The sequence below is a fragment of the Strix uralensis genome, chromosome 5, assembly GCF_047716275.1.
Source record: "Strix uralensis isolate ZFMK-TIS-50842 chromosome 5, bStrUra1, whole genome shotgun sequence".
Taxonomy (NCBI): Eukaryota; Metazoa; Chordata; class Aves; order Strigiformes; family Strigidae; genus Strix; species Strix uralensis.
In genome coordinates, this window is record NC_133976.1 from 39,802,884 (window position 1) to 39,827,924 (window position 25,041).

General features: G+C 42.5%; 1 protein-coding gene across 2 annotated transcripts; it reads left to right on the forward strand.

Moving 5' to 3' along the window:
* Positions 1–7,702: 7,702 nt before the first annotated feature.
* Positions 7,703–23,134, forward strand: DYRK2 (dual specificity tyrosine phosphorylation regulated kinase 2). Of its 2 annotated transcripts, XM_074870529.1 has the most exons (3): positions 7,703–8,011; positions 8,774–8,910; positions 17,346–23,134. In XM_074870529.1, the coding sequence occupies exons 1-3, from the start codon at positions 7,957–7,959 to the stop codon at positions 18,945–18,947; spliced, it is 1,794 nt and encodes a 597-aa protein (XP_074726630.1). In that variant the 5' UTR covers positions 7,703–7,956; the 3' UTR covers positions 18,948–23,134. The 2 variants fall into 2 exon arrangements, with proteins under 2 accessions (XP_074726630.1, XP_074726631.1); XM_074870530.1 differs by lacking the exon at positions 8,774–8,910.
* The last annotated feature ends 1,907 nt before the right edge of the window (positions 23,135–25,041 follow it).

Below are 25,041 nucleotides of genomic sequence, written 5' to 3' on the forward strand. Positions count from 1 at the left end.
TCTCCTCCTCTTCACATCTGAATACACACATCCACCAAGCATTCACACAGCAATCTAAATGAGAGGCTGGGCAGCTTAGGGTACTTCCACACCAAAAGACCAGTAGTAAGGTACTGCCAAGGGGGCATTGGGGACATCACTCTTAACTTTCCCTGCCCAGTATAAATACATGCCTGCACATCCCTTCTTGTTACTCAAATATCAGTCTGACCATGCCCACTTAAAATACTTTTTACACTCCTGAGATAAATGGAGAAGGGTAAGGAGGCTCATTACTGAAGAAAAACTACTGTGTATGTTGTACATACTATCCTTAGGAAAGATGGCCAGGGGCTCCTCTTACATTTGCATTCAACAGATGTAGTCTGTTTCCCATGTAGGGCTCACACCCTGTGAAATGGGGAGCTGAAGAACTCTCCACAGCTGTCTGATACCTTCAGTTCCCACTAAGCTGAATTCAGCACATCAGGTTGGTTCTTTTCTTGTTGCCCTAACAAACCATGATTATATTTTAATGAGAAAGTTCTTTCCCAGCATGTAGCCTTAAATTTGCTTTTCAGCAGGTGGTTCATGGTTTAACTCAAAAGTCACCATGTAAATCCTGACAGTAGATTATACAAGTTAATAATATAACACTTGGGCCCTGGGACTTAATGATTCATTTTCCTTTTATTATTAATAAATTCTGCCCTGGGAAAGCCTGGCTGAGAAAAAGAACTTGGTTGGAGTTCTTTCTGGATTCTGAGTTCCTCTGACCCATTATCTTTTAATTATGTCTCAGTTTTATACTTTTGTAGAGCAGTGATTTTAATGATTTTAATGAGCTTTGTCACAAGTGAGTGAGATATGTAATTTCTCAATTTCAGTGCACCCTGAGAGATATTGGGCTCCCTGACTCAGGGTAGATGAAACCTCTCAACACCTCAAAATTAAATTCCAGCTTCTATGAAATGCTGCTGTGTAGAGTAACTGACTCCCATAAACTCTTTAAAGTTAAGTCTCTTTCGTTTCACATGTGGATTGGATGAGACAAAGTTACCAGGGTTTCAACAGCTGGGACTAACCCTGTGTGTGAACAGCTGGTTTTGAAACTGAGTAGCCCACACAATGAGTGCAAGAAAGATTACACTAAGTTTCTATATTGATTTTCAAGGTGGTTAGAAAAGGAAACTGAATTCAGAGAATGACACAAAGTTTAACAAGTTTGTGGTTGCTCTCTGAAATAGTTTGGGATAAATCCTAACTATCATCTGCATACTAAACTTGCAGTAACAGCTGTTTTATAGGACTTTTTTAGAAAAGACTAACATTCAAGCAACATGAGAGCCAGTAGTTTTAAATTACGTCTTTGCAATTATCACATCTCCCTTGTTTGTATAGCTGGGGGAATGGAGGAGCTTCACAGATGAGGTGGGAAGGGTCCACAGAAGAAGGGCCAATGACACATACATCATTTTCTTCTTTTCTTGTTCCAGAGGTTCACTTTTTCCTGAGTACATAAAGAAGGGTGTGCCAGCAGCTGAAAAGAATCAGCCACCATTAGGCCTTTTCCCTGAGATTAGTTTTATATTAATGCTACTCCACTGACTCCATCAGGATTGCTTCCACTGTATGAGACAGGAAAACAGGAACCTTTCTCCTGCCATTACACATGCTGGGAGCTTACACAAAGGAATGATGTCCTAATGAATATTAACGCTGTAAGAATCCAGAAATTATATAGAAAATATATAATACAGAAACTTAGAAACATTGGCATGGTCTGGTGAAAAGGGAAAGCATTTTATTAATATGCAATTTTCCAGCACTAAAATATAAATATATTGTGAGATAATCTCCCGTAAAATAGCTGTAATAGTGTAAGAATAAAAAAAATACTCCTAGGTTTGCAGGCTCATAGGATCGCAGAGTATCTCTTCAGGGTGTACTCACTGACCACTAAAAACATCCTTTGTTGTGTCTTAATATTGTAATAGAAGTGGTGGCTTGTGTGTTCTTAAACAGCAGAAAGAGCAAACCCTTGAACACAGCACAAAGTTGAGCTTCAACAGAACACACACTGGAATAAAGGCCAACAAACATCTGAACCTGGCAAGCCAGTTTAGTTTCATATACCCTCATGTCAATATGAATATATACTAGCAAACTGCTTTGTAGCAGTGATTCTCTGCACTCTTGTTCTGAATATATAACCTCATTTTTTATAATTGTATTGAAATACAATTTTATCCTAAGTTACAGGTGATGTTCTGCTAGATTATTTTTTTTTCTAGGGAGGGTAAAGAGAGGATGGAGTTGCAAACCTTACACATGTACCACACAGTGAAGTACATGTCTGAGAGCTAGTCAAGCCCTGATCTGTGTGCTTTCCATCTGCAATGCTAACATTTGTAGGTTGCTGTATTTTGAAGTGCCTACACTGTTCTCAGCATGATCTGCTGAAAAGACCACATTGTAGTGTACACAGCCCTGCTCAAGCCTAAATTATCCACAACACATTAATGAGAACCTGGTGCTGACTGTGTTCAGGCCCTCCTGAGGCAACCACTTACTAGGTTTAAGGGTTTACTTTTAAAATACAGATTACTGGATGAGACAGCAGGCTTGGACCTATGTTAAATTGATGGCGAGACATACCCTAAGTGTTTGAATGTCCCCAGCTCAGCATCTGAAGCCTGCTTCACAAAAACAATGGGAATATTGATATATTTTTAAATGGCTTAGGTCCTAGAACATTTTAAAAGGTGTTGAGAGTGAGTATAGATTCTCCTTCTTATGCAAATTCTGTTCAGCATGAGAGGATGAGAGGGTGGCAGAAAACCACATTTTAACTTCCTTTGTTCTAGATTTGTCTTGCCTCTCCTCTTCACAGAATCACAGAATTGTATAGATTGGAAAAGACCCTTAAGATCATAAAATCCAATCATAACACTACCAAGTCCACCACTAAACCATGTCCCTAAGCACCACGTCCTCCATCCCCATCACATCCTTGAGGATCCTTGTATTTGCTCTACGTAGTGGTCATTTATCTACAGCCAAAATAGTTTGCTGTGCCCTGTGAGAAGTCAGAGCATAGCAAGGTGCTGAGCAACCGCTGCACCCGTCACTGTGGGAGCCCCCAAAGTCATTGCCACAGCTTTGGACACGCATGGCTTCTGAGGAATTCCCTGGTGTCTGACCACATAAGCATTTGCTAATATCACAGTGGCAGAGATGCTGTGTGACTGACCGGCCAGCCTCTCTCACCCAACTACATACCAAAGCCCCATGTAATTAAAGCTTAACCAGCATCCACTTTGGAGAAGTAAGAGGACTGGCACGGGAGATTTCAGAGCGATGCTAAGGAGGTACAGTGTTCTAACAGGGCAACTAGATATGAACTGGGTCCCAAGGCAGCCTGGCAAAACAGACCTCAGCAACCCCTCACAGTTTGCTTGGAATTAATATCTGTCTTGGTCACAAGGGCCCTGACCGAATGCTCAAGAAACACAGCATGCTCTGTATCCCTCCTCACTGTGCTAGCACATTATCTTCAATAATGCATTTTAATGTACTATGTGGGCAGGAATACTTTTAGACAAGGTTTTACAGATAACATGTTTTATTCTAGACTATTCTGGTTCTGTTTTTTTTTTAAATGAATTTTCTTTTTCTCATTCAATGGTTGTGATTTAATCACTTTATTTTTACCAAATAGTTGCTAATTTTTTTTCTAGAACACTTTGTACAGTTTATCACAGGAGGATGATATCTGTAACAGCTCAACCTAAGCCTCTTCAAGACAGCTGCAGCAAGCAGCCTTCTGATCCCACCTGCACCTCCACTGCTGTGGTGCAGAACCAGTACTGCCTGTGTCCCACTGAGTTTGCACTTCCCAGTCTGCAGGTCTGTTTGGGTACCCATCTGGAAAGAAAGTCTTCAGATATTTCTCTTAAAAACAAGTGCTTTGATGACACTACCTTATAAGCAAGTACCTGTTGGACATGTTGGAGCAGGTCCAGAGGAGGTCCACAAAAACAATCAGGGGGCTGGAACACCTCTCCTATGGAGAAAGGCTGAGATAGTTGGGGTTGTTCAGCCCGGAGAAGACAAAGCTCCAGGAAGACCTTATTGCAGCCTTTCAGTACTTAAAGGGGGCTTATAAGAAAGATGGGGACAAACTGTTTAGTAGGGCCTGTTGCAATAATGTAATGTATGTAATGTAATAATGTAATGGTTTTAAACCAAAAGAGGGTAGGTTTAGACTAGATATAAGGAAGAAATCGTTTACAATGAGGGTGGTGAAACACTGGAACAGGTTGCCCAGAGAGGTGATAGATACCCCATCCCTGGAAGCATTCAAGGTCAGGCTGGACGGGGCTCTGAGCAACCTGATCTAGTTGAAGATGTCCCTGCTCATTGCAGGGGGGTTGGACTTGATGACCTTTAAAGGCCCCTTCCAACCCAAACTATTCTATGAATCTAAGTAGCCTGACACTCCTGAACACTCAGTAGATTTGTTTGCAAGAAAGGGAAGACTAATCTTTTGTCATTACAGGTTAGTTCACACATGTGGGTAATAAAAGCTGAGGGAGCAAGAAAAAGGGCCAAGAAAACCCCGATTCATTGTGCTCTCTGATTTCGGAGCACTATACATTTTCTCCTGTCAGGTGCCTAATACTTATTTCTGTCCTGGGAACTGAAGTCTGTTGATCTCATCTTGTGTAGTACTCTAGGTCTGGAAAGTGCTGATATGTTCAGTTGGCCGGTATCAAAAAGACGAAAGTTTTGTGGCCACTCAGCTGTACATAGTTCAGATTCCTCAGTGTAACACTTGGCATGAAAGAATTCATCTTTTTTTGTCTTTGAGTATTTAGGCTTTGCTTTCTTCTCTTCTTTGTAGATCTGCAACTATGATTTTGAAGAAGGCTGGTAAAGGCATGCTATTTGCAGCCAAGGTATTTTACGATTACATTAGCATGTTCCTCCTCTTTATCAACCTAAATCCTGCATGAAAGAGGCTTTTGAATTGACGTTTATTGTGTTGCATGCAGAAGGAATCAAGATGGGCTTGCCCTCATCTTGACTTCCACTTCATACTCCATCAGGTACTATGCTTGACAGCAGATGCCAGGATGGACTGCAGACAGAGAAAGAGACGGAGCAATAAAGAGGCATCTTGGCAGGCCCCAGCCCACTGTCACGGTTTAACTAAGCCCCACACAGCTGCTTGCTCACTCCCTCCCAGTGGGATGGGGGACAGAATGAGAAAAGTGAGAAAACTCGTAGGCTGAGACAAAGACAGTTTAATAGCTAAAGCAAAAGCCACGTGCACAAGCAAAGCAAAAGAAGATATTCACTACTTCCCATCGGCAGGCAGGTGTTCAGCCATCTCCAGGAAAGCAGAGCTCCATCACGGATAACGGTTACTTGGGAAGACAAACACCATCACCCTGAATGTCCTCCCCTTCCTCCTTCTTCCCCCACCTTTATATGCTGAGCATGATGCCATATGGTCTGGGATATCCCTCTGGTCAGTTGGGGTCAGCTGTCCTGGCTGTGTCCCCTCCCAACTCCTTGCGCACCCCCAGCCTGCTCACTGGTGGGGTGGGGTGAGAGGCAGAAAAGGCCTTGACTCTGTGTAAGCACTGCTCAGCAATACTGAAAACATCTCTGTATTACCAACACTGTTTTCAGCACAAATCCGGAACATAGCCCCATACTAGCTACTATGAAGAAAACTAACTCTAGGGCACCCAAAACCAGCACAACCACTCAGAGGCTTAAAGACTAATGCAGAAAGCTTACAAGGCACACAGTTTTAGAAACGGAATAGCTGGACAGGTACCAATATAATGTGTTCCCACTGACTTAATTAAAAGATTGTTTACTATGTGATAGACTGTTTTTCACATAGTATTCATATTGGTCCAAGATTGTGTGAACAAGTTGTGGAAGGCATACTGTGAATGGGTATACCTGACCATAAAGGGGTTGAAACAGGGGCTTTCTCCTACCTAAGTGTTTAGGTGTAACTAACTCCAGAACATGCGTAAAGCCATCTGTGATTTTGACAGTCAAAGAAGACACATCATTTAAGATGAAGAACTCCTGCAAGCCCTACAAAAAGATAATTGATATCAACTTTTTCTTATCTAGCTTGAATGTGAAAAGCTTCTTCCCCCTTCCCCTCCTTAGACTAACTAGAAAAGTATCTTTTTCTTGCCATTCCTGAAACATTTAAGGTATCTCACAAAGAACACTAATATTATCACAGCATTTGATATTTGATATTTGGATTCTTTTGATGTGCACACACTGCTTGGAAAAGTGACGGGAAAATACTGTGAGTAATCCAAACCCAGCATTTATACACCTGGCAGCCAAGGGGAAGGGACACTGGGAGTGTGGGTGGATGTCTGGGGGGATATTGAGGAAGACAAAGCTTTCTTTCTGCTACAGTGAAGGGAAGAGATTAGGTGCATGTGGGTGGGAGAAGGTATGATTATTTTCTGTGTGTGACAGGCGGGGTTAGGGAAATTGTTTATTTCTTTGTAACAGTACAGGAAATGTCTTAGTTTATGCATATATCTGTGGTACTGGAAGAGGCAAAGTCTTCCTCTCTGGCAGCAGGGAATAGATTTTTTTTTTAAACATGGGAAAAGGGGAGATTTATTTATCTGTCTTTTTCTGTGAAAGGGGATGAGATGGTCTGTCTACATCTCTACTAGCTGTTTCCAAAAGGAAAATATGCATGGTCTGTACAGACTTCAAAAAGATTTGAGCGTAGGTAGGAGAGTTCATTTCAACGCTGTCCCAAGCTGAGCAAATGTTCAGATATCTATTTTTGGCTCTTAATGACGTTCAAACTGACAAACCAGGAATTCAAAGGATTGTACTCCACAAAGCACGTTGTACAGTTTGGAAAACAAGGCAAATAACGCCCCCCCCCGCACTCTCATTTCCCTCATTCCAGTTTGAGGCAGTTATGATTCCAGGGCAATCCCCAAAGCTGTTCTCCTTCACTGCCATTTTTAAAGTTTTGATCCCATTACGCGTTTCAAGTTATTTATCCTTCCTCCCACGGTGTCACCTCTGTCCTTCCAGTCTGTCACAAGTGACCCCCGCTGCCTGGCCCCCGACTTCTCTCCCCATACCCCCCACCGGCCCCCTCCCCGCCGCACACACCGGCGCTGTTGGGGCGGGCGGCCTGCCCCTGCCCCTGCCCCGCACAGGCCGGAGGGGTGACGGGGAGAGGCGCAGGCTGCCTCCGGCGGCCAAAATGGCTGGTGGCCCCGGGGTGTGTGTGTGTGGCGCGGGGTGACCAACGGCCGGGCGGACACGCGCGCCCCCCTCCCCGCGGCCCGGGCCCGACGCGGGGCGGCCGTTGCGCGGGCGGCGGCCGTTGGTCAGGCCAGGGCGGGCCCGGGGCGCGCTGCCCACCGGCGCTGAGGGACCGTGCGAGCGGCCGGCGGGAGCGGCGGGCCGCGCCGCCGCCGCTCAGGGGAGCGGTAGGGCAGGGGGGGAAGGCGGTAGGGGGGGCGGGGGAGGTGGCAGGGCGGGACGGAGGGAGGGGAGGCGGCCGACGGGGCGGGGACTGCCCCTCCAATGCGCTGTTTGTCCCGGTTCCGCCGCGAAGGGAGGAGGGCCCTGTCCGGCCGCCTTCTGCTGCCCCCTCCTCCGTGTGAGGGGACCGGGGCGACCGGGGCGGGGACGGGGGAGGTGATGAGCTTGGGCCGGGGGCTGCGGCGGCGGCGCGGCTGCTGCTGCTGCTGCTGCGGCGGCGGGAGGCGACGGCGGGCCGTTGGAGAGTCTGTCCGGCCGGCCCGGGGCCGGGGGGATGCAGCGGAGGACGTGTCTGGGTCTGGGTGTAGCTGATCGGAGAAGAGAGGCAGGCGCCGACCGGAGAGGCCGAGGAGCAGCGGAGGAGAGCCGCCCTGACATGCCTTTTCCTCTCCCTCCTCTCCAGCGGCCATGTTAACCAGAAAACCCTCAGCTAGCGCCGCCGCTGGTGCTGCCTACCCGGCCGGTAAGAACAGGGCCGCCGCGATCGCCACCGCGACGGGCTGCGGGCTCCCCCCCGCGCCGCCCCTGCCGCGCTGGGCCGGGCCGGGCCTGCGGGACGGGACGGGGGGGGCGGGGGGAGGGGGGAAGGCTCGGCCGCCCCGCGGCTGCCCCCGCAGCTGCCGCCGCAACGGGGCCGTGCGTGACGGAACAATGATCCACCCTCCCCCCGGCAACCGAGCCCGGGGGGCTGCGGGTTCGGCCCCGGGCTGCTGTCGTGCGGGGTGGTCAGTTCGTCTTGGCGAAGAGGTGGGGGAGAACGACCCGGGAAAAATTGGGGAGCGGTGCGTTTGCCGGAGCGGCCGCTTTTGACAGGGGGCAGCGGTGCTCGTCTCCTCTCCCGCTGCAGACTTGTGAACTCCAGGCGGGTCCCCGGCGGCGCCGGGCCTTCGGCGGGCCAGACGGCTCGCGGGGGGGTCGGGCGGCCGTCCAGCCCCGAGGCGTGTGCGGGGCAGAGCCGGCTTGTTCTCCCGGTTAGGCGCCTGCCGGTGGCGGGTTAATCTCGGATGAAGGGTTTAGCTGGGCGAGCATGGCCCGCCCGCGCTATTAGCTGGATCGGTGTGTGTGTGCGTCGCGGCGGTGATTAGCTTTTAATGGCTTCTGCCTGAAGCGAGGCGGGCGGCGGTGCCGACGAAGAGCCGGGGCCGCGGGCCGCCGCCGCCCCGACGGCCTCGCTGCCTGAGGGGCCGCCGCTGCCCTCCGCGCTCACCCCCTCTGCTCTCCGCAGGCAGGGCAGGGGACAGCGGGCGCCCGCTGCAGTCTTCCCCGGGCACCGGAGCCGGGCTCTCCCGGGCAGGAGCTGGGACCGGCCCGCCGTCACCCCTCGCATTGCCGCCGCTCAGGGCCAGCAACGCCTCCCACACGGTGAGCTGGGGCGGGGGGCCGGGGCGGGAGGGGCCGGGGCGGGGAAGGGAAGGGGCGTCCGGCCCCGGGGCCTGCCGCGCCGCCGCCTCTCTGCTTTCGCCGGGTGTTCCCCGCGGTGGGACCGAGCCCTCACGGGCACACCGGGCGGGAGAGGGCAGGGGCCCCGCCACCTCGGGCGCCCCGCCCGTCCCGCCTAACGAGGCGCTTGGTGCTTAAGAAAGTGTATTTAATTTCTGCAGACTCCGATCAAATGTGCCCGTTTGTTGTGAGGCTGGAACCCTGTGACTGCACTGAGAAGCAGCTTTCTCCCTTCCCTCTCCCCAGCCCCCCTTCAGTCTGGTTTTGTGTCTCATTTTCAGTGACAAATTCGATCTTCCACACTCACACAGAGGAGCTGTTCTGGTAAATGCATTTTTTGAGATGACATTATTTTGGCGATGAGGTTAGTCACTGTGCTTAAAGGGTCGCATGAACTGTGGTGAAAAATGAAGGCTGCTCTTCCCTTGTATGTCTGATTAGCTCAGGCCGATAGCTGCCTTCCCTAGAAATAGCTATCGCTGTACTCGGGGACAATGATTGGATGAATCCGATTTTATTGCTGCAGTAGTTTACCTAAAGAAGTAAGCGCTGATGGCATGAAAGGGATGTTATTTTCCGGTTCTGTGATATCTCACATTATCTCCCACTCCTAGTTAATCTACTAGGAATGAAACTTCCCAAGTATGCCACTATATATGGATGAGAGAGGGTATCTCTGTCCCGAAGGCATGAGAGAATAGAGAGGGGTCTATATGCTGTCATGTTAACACTAAATATCTGAAATTTTTATTACATACATTTCCTTTTAAATTATGAAAGGTTTCATACTGACCGTGAAAGGCATTGATGGCATACTTTTCTTAGAATTAATGAGTTCTTCATGGATACTCACATACTATCTTCGTAAACATATGGCAGAGCTTTAAATGGTAATGTGATTATGGGCTAGTGGAAGGTGAAACTATGCATTTGGATATTAGTGTTTCAGTGACTTTCTATGTAGCTTCAGGGGTAAAAGCATCTCATTCAAATCCATTTATAGAAAGAATTGTCTTAAATTAAAAAAAATCAGCGTATGTATGATATTCTCAATAAGAATGGTGAATATTGTGCAAATTCAAGGCGGAGCTGCATACTTCAGATCAGCATCATTGTATATTTATGTAGCTAGGGTATATATCTGAATTGTTCATTAGCATCAAAGGCCAATTTTTTCACATTCATATACCAGTTAAGTGCTGGTTGATTTTAGAGTTTTGGCAGCAGCTTAATTTTTTTTTATAAAAAACAGAAAAGAAGGAACATAGTACTAACAGCCTGGTCACTGATCATGAAATCGCACATGCAGATGGGCCTACAAATTACAGGTCCACATGTAACAGAGTCCAGACTTAATTTAGGGTTTGTGAAAGCGTGGTGGTCCAGCTATATATCTGGGACTACTTACTAATTTTGGAAGTACAGAACTTTGGTATTTTTAAACATAGATTTATATCTCTGTATGTGTGTATTATGTATAGTGTCTGTGCATGCATATATAAAGATGAAGCCTTTATCAAAGCATGCAAGGGGTGTTCAGGTTTATATATAGCATGGATACATGTGTGTATATATATACATAGAGATGAAATACTTATGGAAGCACACGGGAATGATCAAGGATTATATTGCTGTGTTTCATGTCCCTTTAGATTCTGACTGCTGCAAACTCTGCCTTTCCTTTGTGATACAGAGTCTACTCTACAGTATTTATTTAGCCTTGGGTATGATTGCAGAAATACCTCAGGCTGCCTTGCTGAATGTTGTAGGTGGTTATTTTGTGGTTGGCTAACATAACTTTTTGCGGTAAGGATCAGATGTGACGTCAGAATGCTGGATTTTAACCTTAAAAAAAAAAGGGCTATATCTGTTATGCGATCTTTCTGTAAACTTCAGGCCTACTGACCTCAGCTGACACTGAGTGATTGAAACCATTGATTTTGCATCCTCCAATCAGACCTATTTAAAATGGAACATTTCAGTTTTTTTAAACCATTTTCTCCTTTGTGTTCATTTGCTTATTCTGTTTTCACCCCTGTTGTATCTGTCTGACTTCTGTAATAGCAAAACATTGAAAGTATTTATCTTTGTGTCTCAAACTTCCAGAAGGTATAGTTTGCTTAAATGGTTGAACTTGCCGGTGGCTGGATGTAAGCATGTGCATTGTATATACATCAGTTGTGAAGGGAGACTAGGATTGAAGATGGGTTTTTGCTTAAGTTAAAAAGTTTTTCTTCTATTTCAGACGGAGAAGAAATCCACTACCTGTCATATTTCTTGTGGTAGTGAGTTGTGTGATCTAGCCTCTAGTGAAACTGTGGTCTCCCACATTCATGTGAAGTTTCATTGTTTGGTAGATACAGTAGCATGAGGAGAAGGGGAGAAGATGCTGTTTTACACAGGCTTCATATAACAGGGCAGAGGTTTTGGCTGCAGTCTCTGCAATCACAGCAGCCTTTGTTGCTAAGCAGGCTGTTGTGTATTGTACCAGGGAAAGGTTTTGTTTACTTTTTAAAAAATGGTGGCTTCATCCTAGACTTATTCATGTCTGCTTCCATCCCTGACTATCTTTTTGGCTCATGGTGGAAAACATAAAGTCATTTCCAACTCCTTGTCCTCTTTGTTTTCCTCTCCAAAGTCATTGCTTTCTCTTTTGAAGCTTTAAGTTCTTGCCTTGATGATTGGAACCTTTTTCCATTTGCTCTCTCCTGTTCATTATGGTGTTCTTACATCCACTTGACATACTGCAGTAGAGATTATCTTGCTTGCCTGCTGCTCTGCTCGTGTAAATCCCCACCTGTCTGTGAGTCCCTCTCCCAGACACTTGTCTCTGTCTTCTGCCTACCTCCATCTTTGTTCTTAGTTGGCACGTATCCCTGCATTCTGCACTCTTCCTGTTTCTCTTGCAGTAAAGCAGTCTTAATCTTTTTCTCCTCCTGTCTAGTACTGTAACAACAACTCATTTACAGTGTGTGATTCAGTGCCTCCCTCTTCAAGCCCTTTCTAAGATTTCCCTACAGTAAGCCTGTTTTCTTTTGCCACCAGAGATGAATGTCTATCCATATACTTTTGCATCAGTCCTTCAGTCTTAATCCTAAAAATTTTAAATTTAAATTTTTTAAAAAAATTAATTTACATTATAATGGAACAGAGATTCCTGGACTGTTAACATGAAGAGCTGGTGGTGGGTCACATGCTGCAAATTTTTACTGTAGGGAGCTGCTTTTAAGTAGGTAAAAACAATGAAAATACCTTCCTATTGCGGTGTTTTCATGTAATAAATTGCCACAGAAATGCCGTCACGTTTGAGTGGAAGTAACTATACAATCATGACCTGAACTTTGCTATGTCTAGATTTTTTTGGATGTTTCTTCTTCTACATAAAACTTGTGTCTATGGGGAATATGAAGCTATCTTAACTTTTAATGGGGGGGCTCTGAAATTTGGGCTCCAACAGTAGGTGACTGTGCTGTGGGGACTGCAGTACCTCTGGGCACATCTCTCATTTGTGTACACTTTAGTTTAATTTAGTACGCATTGACTTTTTGGTTTCAACATGCGTAATACATGCAGGGTGTGCCAGAAGTATTCAGGCTCACTGCACCTGTGTAGTCCTAACAGGAGGAAAAAAAATTATGAATTGGTATCACTCTTGAGGCATAGTTCTATCTGTGAAAATATTTGCTGTATAAAGTCAAAGTTAACTTTTAAAAAAACAAGGTTATATAGACCAGATACGGCAGCAGCCAAAAATCCATGTGGTGTGTTTTTTCTACAGTTCTTGTTGAGCCACAAGCTCTTTAGGACAAGGGCTTATTCTTTTTTTGGTGTATAAAACCCATACTCATAATAAAACCATTATGATAATCCTGCATTATTGTTATCGTGCTAATTAGCAACTATTTTTAGTTCTGAACAGAGGAATGCTGTTGAATTCATTTATCAAGGAAAAAAAAGGCCTTTTGTACATATGCTCAGGCTGTAGTCAACAAAACAGGCAGTGAAGCATTCTACACCTGATACCATATGCCTCTAGCATGTTAGACACAGTAGGGCTGAAACTGGCATGCCCAGAAGTGCTGTAAAGAAAGGGGTATGTAGTGTAACATTTATTCTTTAAGTTACTACTTCGGAACACTGTTTCTCCCTTGTCCTCATCTATGCAAAGTAATAGCAGATAAAGACATCTTATTCCTGTGCAGTATTTCAGCAGGCCATTGTGATTGCTTTATTATTAAGAGTAATTTTATAAACGCTTTTAGATTCTGATTGACAGCAAAATCCTTTTTTCTGCGGTTTTGCTCAAAATAAAATCATAATACATAGCTGAAGCACATGTCTTGGGTAGTTTTATAGGGTGCTAATATCACACCAAGTGACTTTGTTACAAAGATGGAATATGATACAACTACATAATGTCTTGATGCTTTTGGAAGATAAGGTTGAGAAGAGGTGTATGCTCCTGTGGTGTTCAGTCCTATAGTCTTGTAGAAGGTCTTGAAATAGACCACTGCATTGGCTGAGTGTTACCACAAAGGAATTGTCAGTTGATTTTCCTTCTTATTAGCAGGGTGGACTCAGTTTTGTGCTACTTCTATGTTGTTACAGGTCTGTAGACGAAGTATAGTAATTTACTGTTCTACTTTTGTCCCTAAACCCGTTTGTGAAAACAAAACAAAAAACCAAAACCCAAACATTCCCCATGCCAAAAAAAAAAAGTGGGTTTTCTGTTGTTTTGCCTACTGCTCTACTTCAAAGGTTAGGTGAATGTTTTTGGCATAGCCATCAACTTCCATAAACTCAGCAAACCAAAGTTAAAGCAGAATTGTAGTGGCGATTTTGAAGTTATGAAAAACTACAGAGAGAGGAAAAAAAACCCATTGTAACATTTGCTGTTTTGTAATTGATGTTGCCAGAAGATTGAGGAAGATTAGTTCTTTGAGTTCAAGCTTACCTGTTACTTCAATATGTTTTATGGAGAAATGTGTGTATCAACAAGTTTTCGAAGATGTGCGTTATAAAAATACATAAATCTTAGAAGGTGTAGATGGGTTTGAGCACAGGCAATAAAATACATAATAAGTAAACCGCATAACTCCATGCAGGTTGTCAGCTGTGTAGGTTGTTGGTTCTGGAATTTACAGGCCCATCTGCAGAAGCAAAAGGGAGATACAATTATAAACCTCTCAGACTTTTGGTTTCAGATGAAAGGCTGATGGAGATTCTGTGTACCATGAACAGTTTGGTACTGGACTAAGAAGGCTGCAGTCCTTTGTAGCTTCCCAAGCCCATTAGTTGTGGTTCAGGGAACGTAGAGCGTCACTGGTGAAGCCTGTGGAGCTTGTAAGCAGTGCAAGCCTGGACTTGACAGCCATCTCAGACACTTGGTAGCCAGAAGTAGATAGGCAGAGCAAAGGGCTGGTGAGAATCCAACCCTCATCCAGGTTGGAAATAGAGTAAGAGGTGGTGATTCTTGTGCAGGCAGTACCCTGAGATGGGGAAAGTCCATTTTTCATATTGACTTTGTAGTTGTGATGTGTCTGATAGCTCTGAAACTCCTGTTGGAGTTTTTGAAAGAAAAGCGAGCTCTCTTATCCTCCACAGCTTTTGGAATAGAGCCTGTGCTAATTTGGTGCCTTTTCTTCCACAAAGAAAACCAGTGCTACTGTCTGCATCTGCATTTGCATTCCCAAGCAGCAGCTGACTGAAACTGGCAAAACCGGTCGCTTTGGATTTGGGGTGAAGCTGGGATAATGCTGGTGATCTCATTCTGCTGCTTGGAAAAAAAAGCCAACCTGTGAGCAGCAAGAGAAAGATGAGGCTGCCTGAAGGTGCAGGAAACAAAGCTACATGGTTTACACTTTAGAATGTGTTTGCAAACATGCTTTTAGGAAAAAGAACTCTTTAGTCCCTGTTGAGAGTGGATAAATGTTTGGGTCTTTTCCAAGCCCTGATACAAATCAAATAACTGAAGTTTGAAGAATTCCCCAGTACATCTATTGAAACAACCAGTGCTTAGGAAGGGCAGAAAATAGTTAACTCTGAAAACAGGTGACTGAAGTGAGAGAAAAAAAAAAAAAAAAAAAAAGAGAAGATGTGAAATGTGGCAATGAGTACTTGGGTTAAGAAATTCTTAAAAGATGTTTTTCTGCCTCTTTCTCTAGGCTCTGCCTTCCTTGTCTGTACATTAGTATTGTCTACTCTGGGTTTGTCCAGATATGTTCTGCTTCATTGTTCAACTGGTGCCACAGAAGAAACGTTTGTAACTGGAATTTCCTAGCTTGAGTACTTGTAGTAATCTGTACAGTTACTCTGCTGCTTTATTCTTACACAGTTCTGCAATACTGCATGTGCTGAATCTCCGACACATTTTACTAACTAGGTCTGGTTCTTCTGCGATGCATCATTTAGCAGCTCTTGACTCTGAAATTTTTTTTTATTTTTTCCACCAACTGCTGTTTATATAGAGGATCAGGGCAACCTTCAGGAAACTGCTGCTGCAGTGTGTTTCAAACTTGACCTGAAGGAATTCCCTGTAGGCATGATAGGCTCATTAAGTCCCCTTGATGATTTAATTCCTGGTGCATTTGAGGCATCAAACTAGAAAGGGAATTAACGTCAATATCCCATGTATCTTCACTGTGCTTAAATGTTACAAATGTCTTTGCTCTGAATTGCAATTGTGTGGTAATGCTTTTCTATGAGATTGATCAAATTTGATAGTGTGAGCCCAAATTGCACTGCAAATAAACATACACAGTCAAACTGCAATGATGAAATAAAATGGACCAGTTATTCAACATGAGTCAAAATGGAATCGGAAGAGCAGTGAACTCAGTGGAAGCAATCCCTGAGAGCTCTTGTTCATATGTTATGTGAGTTTCAGAGCTGCAAATTTCAAAATACTGTCCAAAGGTGAAGCTGGTATCCAGCTGACTACCCCTTGGGAACAAGTTACTGAATTTACGAAAACATGCTTCTGCTGTATCAGGCCGATACCTTAACAGAAGCACAAAGTATGCTAGAGTCTGTGTTGCATGTCCTGGTTTTCTCATTAAGAAGCACTTCTGCGGTTGCAGCACAGATTTCATTGCCTCATATCACAGCACACAACTGTCATTTTCTGATTTCATTTCAGCAACCTTAAGTGAACAGGGAATGTGTTTTCCTTAGCTGCCCTAAAAAAATAAGGTTCAGATTAAAAGTGCTCTCAACCCTGGCTTGATCATCTGTCTGACAGTATTGGTGAACTTTCGGTTAGCAATTTGGCATAAATATTAAGACTGGTGAATCAGCTGGAGAGACAGCAGGGGAATTCATCCCACGTTTGTATAAGACCAGGCAGAAGACAAACTAATTATCCTCTACTTTAGAGCAAATGAGGAATTCTAAGGACAGCTATTTTAGTGGCAAATATATGCTTGTAAATTTCTTGTTTCTCCTTAAAAATAACAGGATTTGAGTAATAGTTGTTTTCACACGCCAGTACTTCTGGTGTTTCTTTGCTTGAAAATGCTGAATGCTGCTGTTTATTCCCTCATGAAAACTGTCAGGAACAAATGTAATTTCTAAAATCAACTAATCCTTTCTTTCATTCCTTTAAAATAAAGTTACTTGTATGTTCTTCAAGTCAAATATTTTCTTTCCACTCAAGTCTGCATCAGGCCCCAAATCTCATCTTGGCTCAAAGTTACTATGAGACTGGTTTGGGAAAGTGCTAGAGGACATGCTTATGCTTTGCTGAATAGTGCCTCTCTCAGTTGCAAGCAGTAAATGGCATCTCTTGGACTTCAGAAATGTACAGGTTCTTCTCCTCTTTGCACATCACAGCACATTCCTTATTGCTTAAAATTGTATCTGGAGCTTTTGATATACAGCAAATTTAGGAACAAGTTAAAACCTAGATTTGCAATCACAGGTGACTAGGAGAGCCTTAGCCATGTAAGTTCTAGCAGGCATTATACATTGATCTCCAACAGCAATAAAACTACTACTATGTTCTGTAAAGTCTAATGTCCCTCAAGCACACTTCTTGATGTTACAAGGCTGTTGCCTTGAAGATAGCTTGGAGGAATTGTTAGCCTATCATGGTAGCACATCTGTGATTGTCTTGTTGCAAACATTTAGAGAGTCATGAAAGTGGCATTTGAGAAACAAGGATCTGGAAAATTTAATAACGTCTAGCAGTATCACAGTATATGTGCTGTATTTTTTAGATTATCTGTAGACAACTGAATTCTAAGCAAATACTTAGCTTTGAGGTGATTTAGGCAGAATGGTGGGTTGCAGAATGAATGGTGAAGCATAGAGTTCATGCCTTTCTTGTTAACTGGGTATGTATTTATTTTCAATTTTAGGTTGGAGGCAGTAAGCACACAATGAATGAGCACCTCCATGTTGGTAGCCATGGACAAATCCAGGTTCAGCAGCTGTTCGAAGATAATAGTAACAAGAGGACAGTTCTGACGACACAGCCAAATGGACTTACAACACTAGGCAAATCTGGATTGCCAGTGGTTCAGGACAGACAGTCAGAGAGTGCTCACAGACGACAAGGGAGCTCCAGCTCTTTAAAATCTACAGATGGAACAGGGAAGGTGAAAGCCTCAGTTATGACACCAGAGCAGGCAATGAAGCAATACATGCAAAAATTAACAGCTTTTGAGCATCATGAGATTTTTAGCTACCCTGAAATATACTTTTTGGGTCCAAATGCAAAGAAGCGGCAAGGTGTGATTGGTGGTTCAAACAATTGCGGGTATGATGATGACCAAGGGTCTTACATACAAGTACCCCATGATCATATTGCATACAGGTATGAAGTCCTGAAAGTTATAGGGAAAGGAAGCTTTGGGCAGGTGGTGAAGGCCTACGATCACAAGATGCATCAGCATGTGGCACTAAAAATGGTGAGAAATGAAAAACGTTTCCACCGCCAAGCTGCGGAAGAAATTAAGATCTTGGAGCACCTCCGGAAACAAGATAAGGATAACAACATGAACGTTATTCACATGTTGGAAAACTTCACATTCCGCAGCCATATCTGCATGACGTTTGAATTGCTGAGCATGAACCTGTATGAATTAATAAAGAAAAACAAGTTTCAGGGCTTTAGCCTGCCTTTGGTCCGCAAGTTTGCCCACTCAATTTTACAGTGCTTGGATGCTTTGCACAAAAACAGAATCATCCACTGTGACCTTAAGCCTGAGAACATTCTGTTGAAGCAACAGGGTAGAAGTGGTATTAAAGTGATTGATTTTGGCTCAAGTTGTTATGAGCATCAGCGTGTCTACACTTACATTCAGTCACGTTTTTACCGTGCACCTGAAGTCATCCTTGGTGCTCGTTATGGGATGCCCATAGATATGTGGAGCTTGGGCTGTATTCTAGCAGAGCTTCTCACCGGTTATCCACTTTTACCTGGAGAAGATGAAGGAGACCAGCTGGCTTGTATGATTGAGCTATTGGGCATGCCTTCTCCAAAACTCTTAGATTCATCCAAGCGAGCCAAAAACTTCGTGAGCTCTAAGGGTTATCCCCGCTACTGCAGCATCACAACCTTGTCTGATGGCTCTGTAATACTTAATGGTGGACGCTCTCGGAGGGGAAAACTACGTGGCCCACCAGAGAGCAGAGAATGGGGTAATGCATTAAAGGGATGTGATGATCCCCTGTTCCTTGACTTCTTAAAACAGTGTTTAGAATGGGATCCTGCTATCCGTATGACACCCAGCCAGGCTTTGCGGCATCCCTGGCTAAGGAGACGGTTGCCAAAGCCTCCGACTGGGGAAAAAGCCTCGGCAAAGAGAATTACAGAGAGCACTGGTGCTATAACGTCGATTTCCAAGTTACCTCCGACTTCAAGCTCAGCTTCAAAACTGAGGACTAACTTGGCACAGATGACAGATGCCAATGGGAATATTCAACAAAGAACAGTGTTGCCAAAACTCGTTAGCTGAGTTTGAAAAACCCAATGCTGTTAAAATGAGAAATACAATGTGGCTGAGCCTTATTTGTATGAAAAAGTAGCTCAGATAATACATTTTTATTTGCTTAATAACTTTGTTCATTTGTATCTTTCAGCACTCATTTTAAATGTAAGAAATGTTGATTTTGTTTTTATAAAAACATGGGGACAATGCTTTAAGTTTTTATACTTATTTTTTAAAATGTTTGTCTTCTACAGTACACTTAGCCTTACTGTAACTAGTGTGACACAGTAATAAACATCAGTGGCAGGCCACTGGTTACAACATAACTGTCATGCATTGCAGCGTGGTGTCAAACGTATTAACCTTTCTCTTCCATGGTTCATATTGGGTTTCACCTGGGGTAAATTTGTAAAACTCTGTCTTTTGGATTTTGTGGGCATGGGTCTTGATTCTGCAAACGCTCACACCTATGCCTAACTGGACTCCAGGGAGAAATCTCAAAGAAATACTGTTAAGTTAAGCACTTGTAAACTTGTAGTTTGAGGTGGAGCCATAGCATGTTACATTGTCATTTTCTGTATGGTAGCCCAGAGAAAGTAGTGGTATCACTAGTGATACAGTCACTTCCTGTGGAATGCTTTCTCTATTCAAAAGTAACGGTTTTTGATTAAAATGAGCATTTAAATATAACGCAAAAAATAAGATGTTCCACAGCTAAAATGACTCTCCTACCTTGCATGCCGTGTGGTAGAGTGAGAGAAACAGGCAGTCTCAGAAAGAATGAAGATGGAAGTATGTCTGTTCCTCTAAATCTGAAAGTGACTGATGAGTTGGTAAAACAAAATGTTCTGGGCTTCATTTCAGGTGTATAACATTGAGCATTCACACTGGGCTTCTCTCTTTTTTTTTTTTTTTTTTTTTTTTTTTTCCCTCTCCTGCATTCTTTCCTAATGTACAGCTTGGTTTCCCTAAATCACATAGGCAGAAGTGCTCATTCTGTCAGTTTTATACTGTAACTTCCAGACTGTTAATGCTACATGGATCTCACAGATTGCTTTTATTTCTTCTGACAATTTTTGTCTGAGTGACTGTGACCTCTCTGGTACATTTACACTTCAGATCAAATCTGCATGTAGGGGCAAACACTGTTACTACGTTGCTTTCTGTAGAAAAGTACTTCACCTTAGACAGTGTAACTGTAGATGGAAAGATCCTCAGTGGAAAGCTTTACAGTTGGCAGACGTCATCCTAGAGACTTTCTAATAAGGGAGAGTTATCAAAAGAAAGCTAAATGGTTGGAATTTGATTTAATCTTTGGTATTTGTAGCTGAAAATTAACTTTGAAGGAACAGTTAGAGATATGTGTAGATTTGTTCATGTGTGTGTGTGCTAATGCTTGGTTTTTCTTTTTTACTTTTAACCGTTCATGGAAGAAAGATGGTCTTTACTGAGGAATAATATCTAGACCTATGAGAAATATTCACGCGTTGTAGCATGTTTTCAACAGGAACAGTTTGAAATCTAAGATCAGTATTTCACCACATATAATGGCTGTGGTCTACATTGGATGTATAAAACATGAAAAGGGAATTTTATCAAAGCAGAACATAATCTAGTAGGGTTTATGGATGTTAGAACAAGATGTACTAGAACGGATTGCATTAAACCTCGGTAACTTTACTATAAGCAACACCTATATGCACAGATTTTACTAGAGTTACTTGTACAAATTATGAAAAATACTTAAAGCATGGTCCCCTGAGAGGCCAAGAAAGTTTCCGGTTAAGTTCTTCATATTCATTACTTTACCACTTACAGCTTAATTTTGTTTGTTTGTTTGTGTGGTCGGTTGTTTTTTTTTTTTAATTTAATGTAAGACTGGGAGAGGGTTATAAATGCAAAATGACAGAATTCTCAGGAAACATATCGCTTAACTTCTTGCCAAAAAGTCAACACCTAAAGAGGCTCCAAAAATAATTTCTGAGTAGAGGATGGTATTTGTTGATTGATAACTGTAAAAATTAGAGCATCAATCAACCATTTTTCTTACTTTTTTTTTTTAAAAGATCGTTTCCTGCCTCTAGTCAAATTAAATTATTTAGTATTAAATGTTCACAACTTTATACAATATGTGTAAGTGCAATATGTAAACATGTATGAAATCATGTTAAAAATGAAATAGAGTAATACAGCTAAGAAAAGTGGCTTTTGGAATATGAATATCCAGTAAGTTATGGTCAGTAAATTCTAAGTCTGGAAAAGAGATATATTGATTTTCATATAAAATTAACTGACTCTCATAACTGTGGGAATACAATACTGTGTATTTTTCTACAGTAACTGGGAATCTTTACTTCCTCCACCACCTACTTGGCTTTGCCACTCCTTTCTACCCTAACTCTTCCTGCAAAAGTTAAGAAATAGAGATGCTTACGTTAGGGGCGGAAGAAGAATCACCTCCCTAAATATATTTTAAATGGAACATTTATTCATGTTCCTTCCTTTCATGGTGATTTAAGGTAAAAACATTCATAATGTTCATGAGTCATTAATGGGCTAAAACCACTAAATTTTCTTTTTCATGTAACCAGTTCTTAATGCCAATAATGCATTTATGATCCACCTTCATAAATGCTACCGGAAACTTTAAGGCCAAAATACAGTGTGCAGAGCTATTTTTTTAACCCAGATACAGTGCAACTTCCTCTATACTAAAGGAGCAGCTACATCAAGGTTTTTAAGTGATGTAGTTGCTTTTTATTGTAGCTTATTTATACCTGTAAAAAAGGAGGGAGGGGGGGAAAGGACGTTGCCTCTTGCTTTGATGTGATTTTATTCTAAGGGCTCTGATAATTAGGCTGATAGAAGTTGGCTTGGAAACAGTGCTTAGTCTCACATGTTACCATTGTCTGGGGGTGTCTGAGCTATTTTCAGATTTGGTAATAGCACAGTGTTGTCTTGTCTTAGGTTGCAGTCTCACTTGGCTCAGTTTCTTGCACCACTGGAGTGTTCATTACCACTTAAGTGTATTGGAACAACAGAGTGATGCAAGATGTGTAGATTAACAATAAAGGATGGATTGTGCCCTTGGTGTTAACAATGTGCCTTTTGTTACCAATGCCATAGGGCATGCATCTTGGCCTCTTTAACCCTTTGAATACTGGATAGTAGGGATGAAATCTATTTTTAAATGCTATACCTGTCTTAAAACATCGTGTAGATGATCGAGGCCTTAACAGAAACAATAAGGCAATCACACTGCTGGGGTGGAGAGGACACACTGTTCTTAGTACGTCTCATTAAGGGGTTAAAGATGGCCCTTCCTCATTGGTTATACTTTAGCATCAAATCGATTTTTTTTTTTTTTTAATAAATTTTTGTTATGGTGACACTAGACAGAAATCAACTGTATTTGTGAAAATTTACCTCAAACTCTTTAGTTTTATAGTGTGATTTAATCCCAGGGCATTTGGTCTGAACCAAAGTGCATTCCTTTTATATGTGCCTGGCTCTTATAAAGGTGGCCAGGGATTTTTACAATTTGGGTGCAAGGCACTTAAGCCACTTTTAACTTGGTGGGTGGTTTGGAGTTATAAATGACTTCATGGGAATGTTGAAAACACTTTAGACATAAGTAGCATTGGGCAATATTAGAATCTTTAGGAAAGGGTGTGCATTATTTAATGCTCTCCATTTTTTAGTATTTTTTTTCCATCAACAATATTTGTGATAAATACAAAAATAACTCTTTTTCCAGTCAGCAAAGATTAGAATATTGCCCAGTTTAATGCTATGGTAGCATTTCAATAAAACATTTGTGAATTACTGTTTCTAGGGGCTTGTACATCTCTGCTACAAATTGTAATTACTTGGTTCAACTGCTACAATTACGTCTAAGCAGTAGCTTGGGTTTTTATTGGGCAACGACTTAGACACGTGACTGTAATATGCTGCAACTGTGTGTACTGAAAACATGTGAAAAACGATTGAATGTGGACTGTGTATATATGTATGTATAATTTTCTGTGAGATGCTGCTGTTGCCACTTAACATTAAAGATGTTGTAGTGGGTTTTAATCCTAGTGGCCAGTTTTATGATACTGTATGTATTGTACAGCTGATGACAGGAGTTAAGACTGTTCTAGTGAATATTTGTTACATTTTATTGTTGTGGCCAGAGATCATTTCAGAATAAAATTTTATGTCCTACTTTACTTCTCTCCACTGTAGTTTGGGTTTTTTTCTGGTCGTAAACAGAGCCCTTGGAGTGCTGGCATTTCTTAATCCTGGAAAGGCCTTCTCCTAGCCTGCTGAAGTCAATGCCAGCAGTGCCTTTGTCCCCTAGCATGGTTACCCATTGCTGGAGGATGACTTTTCTGCTGCCCTATTTGTCTTGACAGCCTTGAATATTGCCAAAAGGCCAGTTTTGCCCTGAGGTTTCTAAAGTTCTTCTCCAGACTTAGAAAGTAATGTATTTTCTATGATTATTTGCCCCATACTCAAGAGAAAACATATTTGTCAGGAATTTTGTCTGCATGGGCATTTTAAATTTTTTTCAGGTGCTTTTTAAAGTTTTTAAAATAACAATAGATCTGATTTTATAAGAAATGCTTGATTAAGAAGTGTATATTCTTAAAACTGCTTGTAAAAAAAGTCCAGATTTCTGCACTGATTTTTGAGTCAGACTGACTTCAGAACTTGTCTGACTTCATAAAGTTCCAGGATAATGAGAACACACTACACAAAGCTGGTAGGTTAGATTGAGCTAAATTCTGTTAACATATAAACCCAGAGTAATTTCACTGTTTAGCGCAGAACTGACTTGTGAGTAATTGGCCACATTCTCTTCTTGGCAATGTCAATGTACACCCACAGCAGTGTCACTAGAAAGCTTTCTGATTCAAGAGAGCACAGGCTGAAATCAAGGGATTTTAACTACACTTTACTGTCTCCTTTTCAGCATAGTTGGAAGATTCCAGAGCACAAAACCCAACAAGATTAAATGTAGATAAACTCAGCTTACAGCCCCAAAGAGCAGCAAGCCAAAAATTACATCTTTGTGGATTAAAACCTATCTGTGATTTACTATGTTGTTCTGAGGACAAAAGCCTTGTTTAAAGAGTTATTTTAGCTTTTTTAATGGATTTGTTTTCCTTCTATCTCGCACCCTCTCCTCCAGCCATCTATCTCTCTTGCCAACCCTTGTACACTTCTGTCACATCTGTTTTTTTCGTTTGAAGAAGGGCAGGGGCCATCTCACCTGATTTCAGTTGTCTGGAAGTTGAAGTTTGGCCTGTGCCGTTTGCTGAGACTCTGAGTAGCTGGTGGGGAAACAGTTTCGTGTTCTGCCAGCACTGCGCCCTGGTCTCTGACAGAGAGCTCAGATCCTTGCCTAAAATGGGACCCTCAGAATCCCACCCTGAATGTCGGTCTGTAGTTGCTCTTATCTCCACAGGACTTCTTTTTGCAAAGAGATTGTGTCTTCCTTTGGATGTCAGCTGTGCATCTCTTGGGTTTTTTTACAGCAAACCAAGTAAAGAATGTGACAAGTGTATTTATGATCATGTACCGTGTTCTTCACTTGCAGTTGCTGCTGCTTTTCTTAAAAATCCCATTTTTTTTAAGATCTCCTTATTGAAAGATCTAGCATGAATTTTACTCTTCATCAGAACATGAGAAATTAAAAAGGAGGCAAATATTAAGGGAAGTATCTGTATAGGGCTGTTGAGGGTCAGGAGCTGGTATTTAGGGGGAAAAAAGATACCTGTAAGATTAATAGGGCCAAATTTGAGGTAAGCATGATCTTTCCTGTGTTCAGTGAAAGTTACAGTGAGAGTGGGTTGAGATTGGGAAAGTCTTAAATGCATCTCAGTGTCTGGAAACCATTGATAGCCTACTATTTAAGTGGAAAAATATCTTTCTTTGAGACCTTGTAAATTTTAACTCTATGCTAATAATTAAAGGATAACATGAAAGGGTCTTTTCTGTAGCTAGAACTTTAAAAATATTATTATACATACTTTTAAAAAATGTGATTTATAATGCTATTACACTGCTAGCATAGTCTTGTGTTTTATATTTTAATGTTCCTGAGAGGAAGAACATTCCTTGTATTTGCCTT

Coding starts and splice junctions, on each gene's coding strand:
- DYRK2 (XM_074870529.1), top strand. CDS start 7,957: ATGTTAACCAGAAAACCCTCAGCTAGCGCCGCCGCTGGTGCTGCCTAC. Junction 8,012..8,773: donor TGGTGCTGCCTACCCGGCCG/GTAAGAACAGGG, acceptor TGCTCTCCGCAG/GCAGGGCAGGGGACAGCGGG. Junction 8,911..17,345: donor CCAGCAACGCCTCCCACACG/GTGAGCTGGGGC, acceptor TTTCAATTTTAG/GTTGGAGGCAGTAAGCACAC.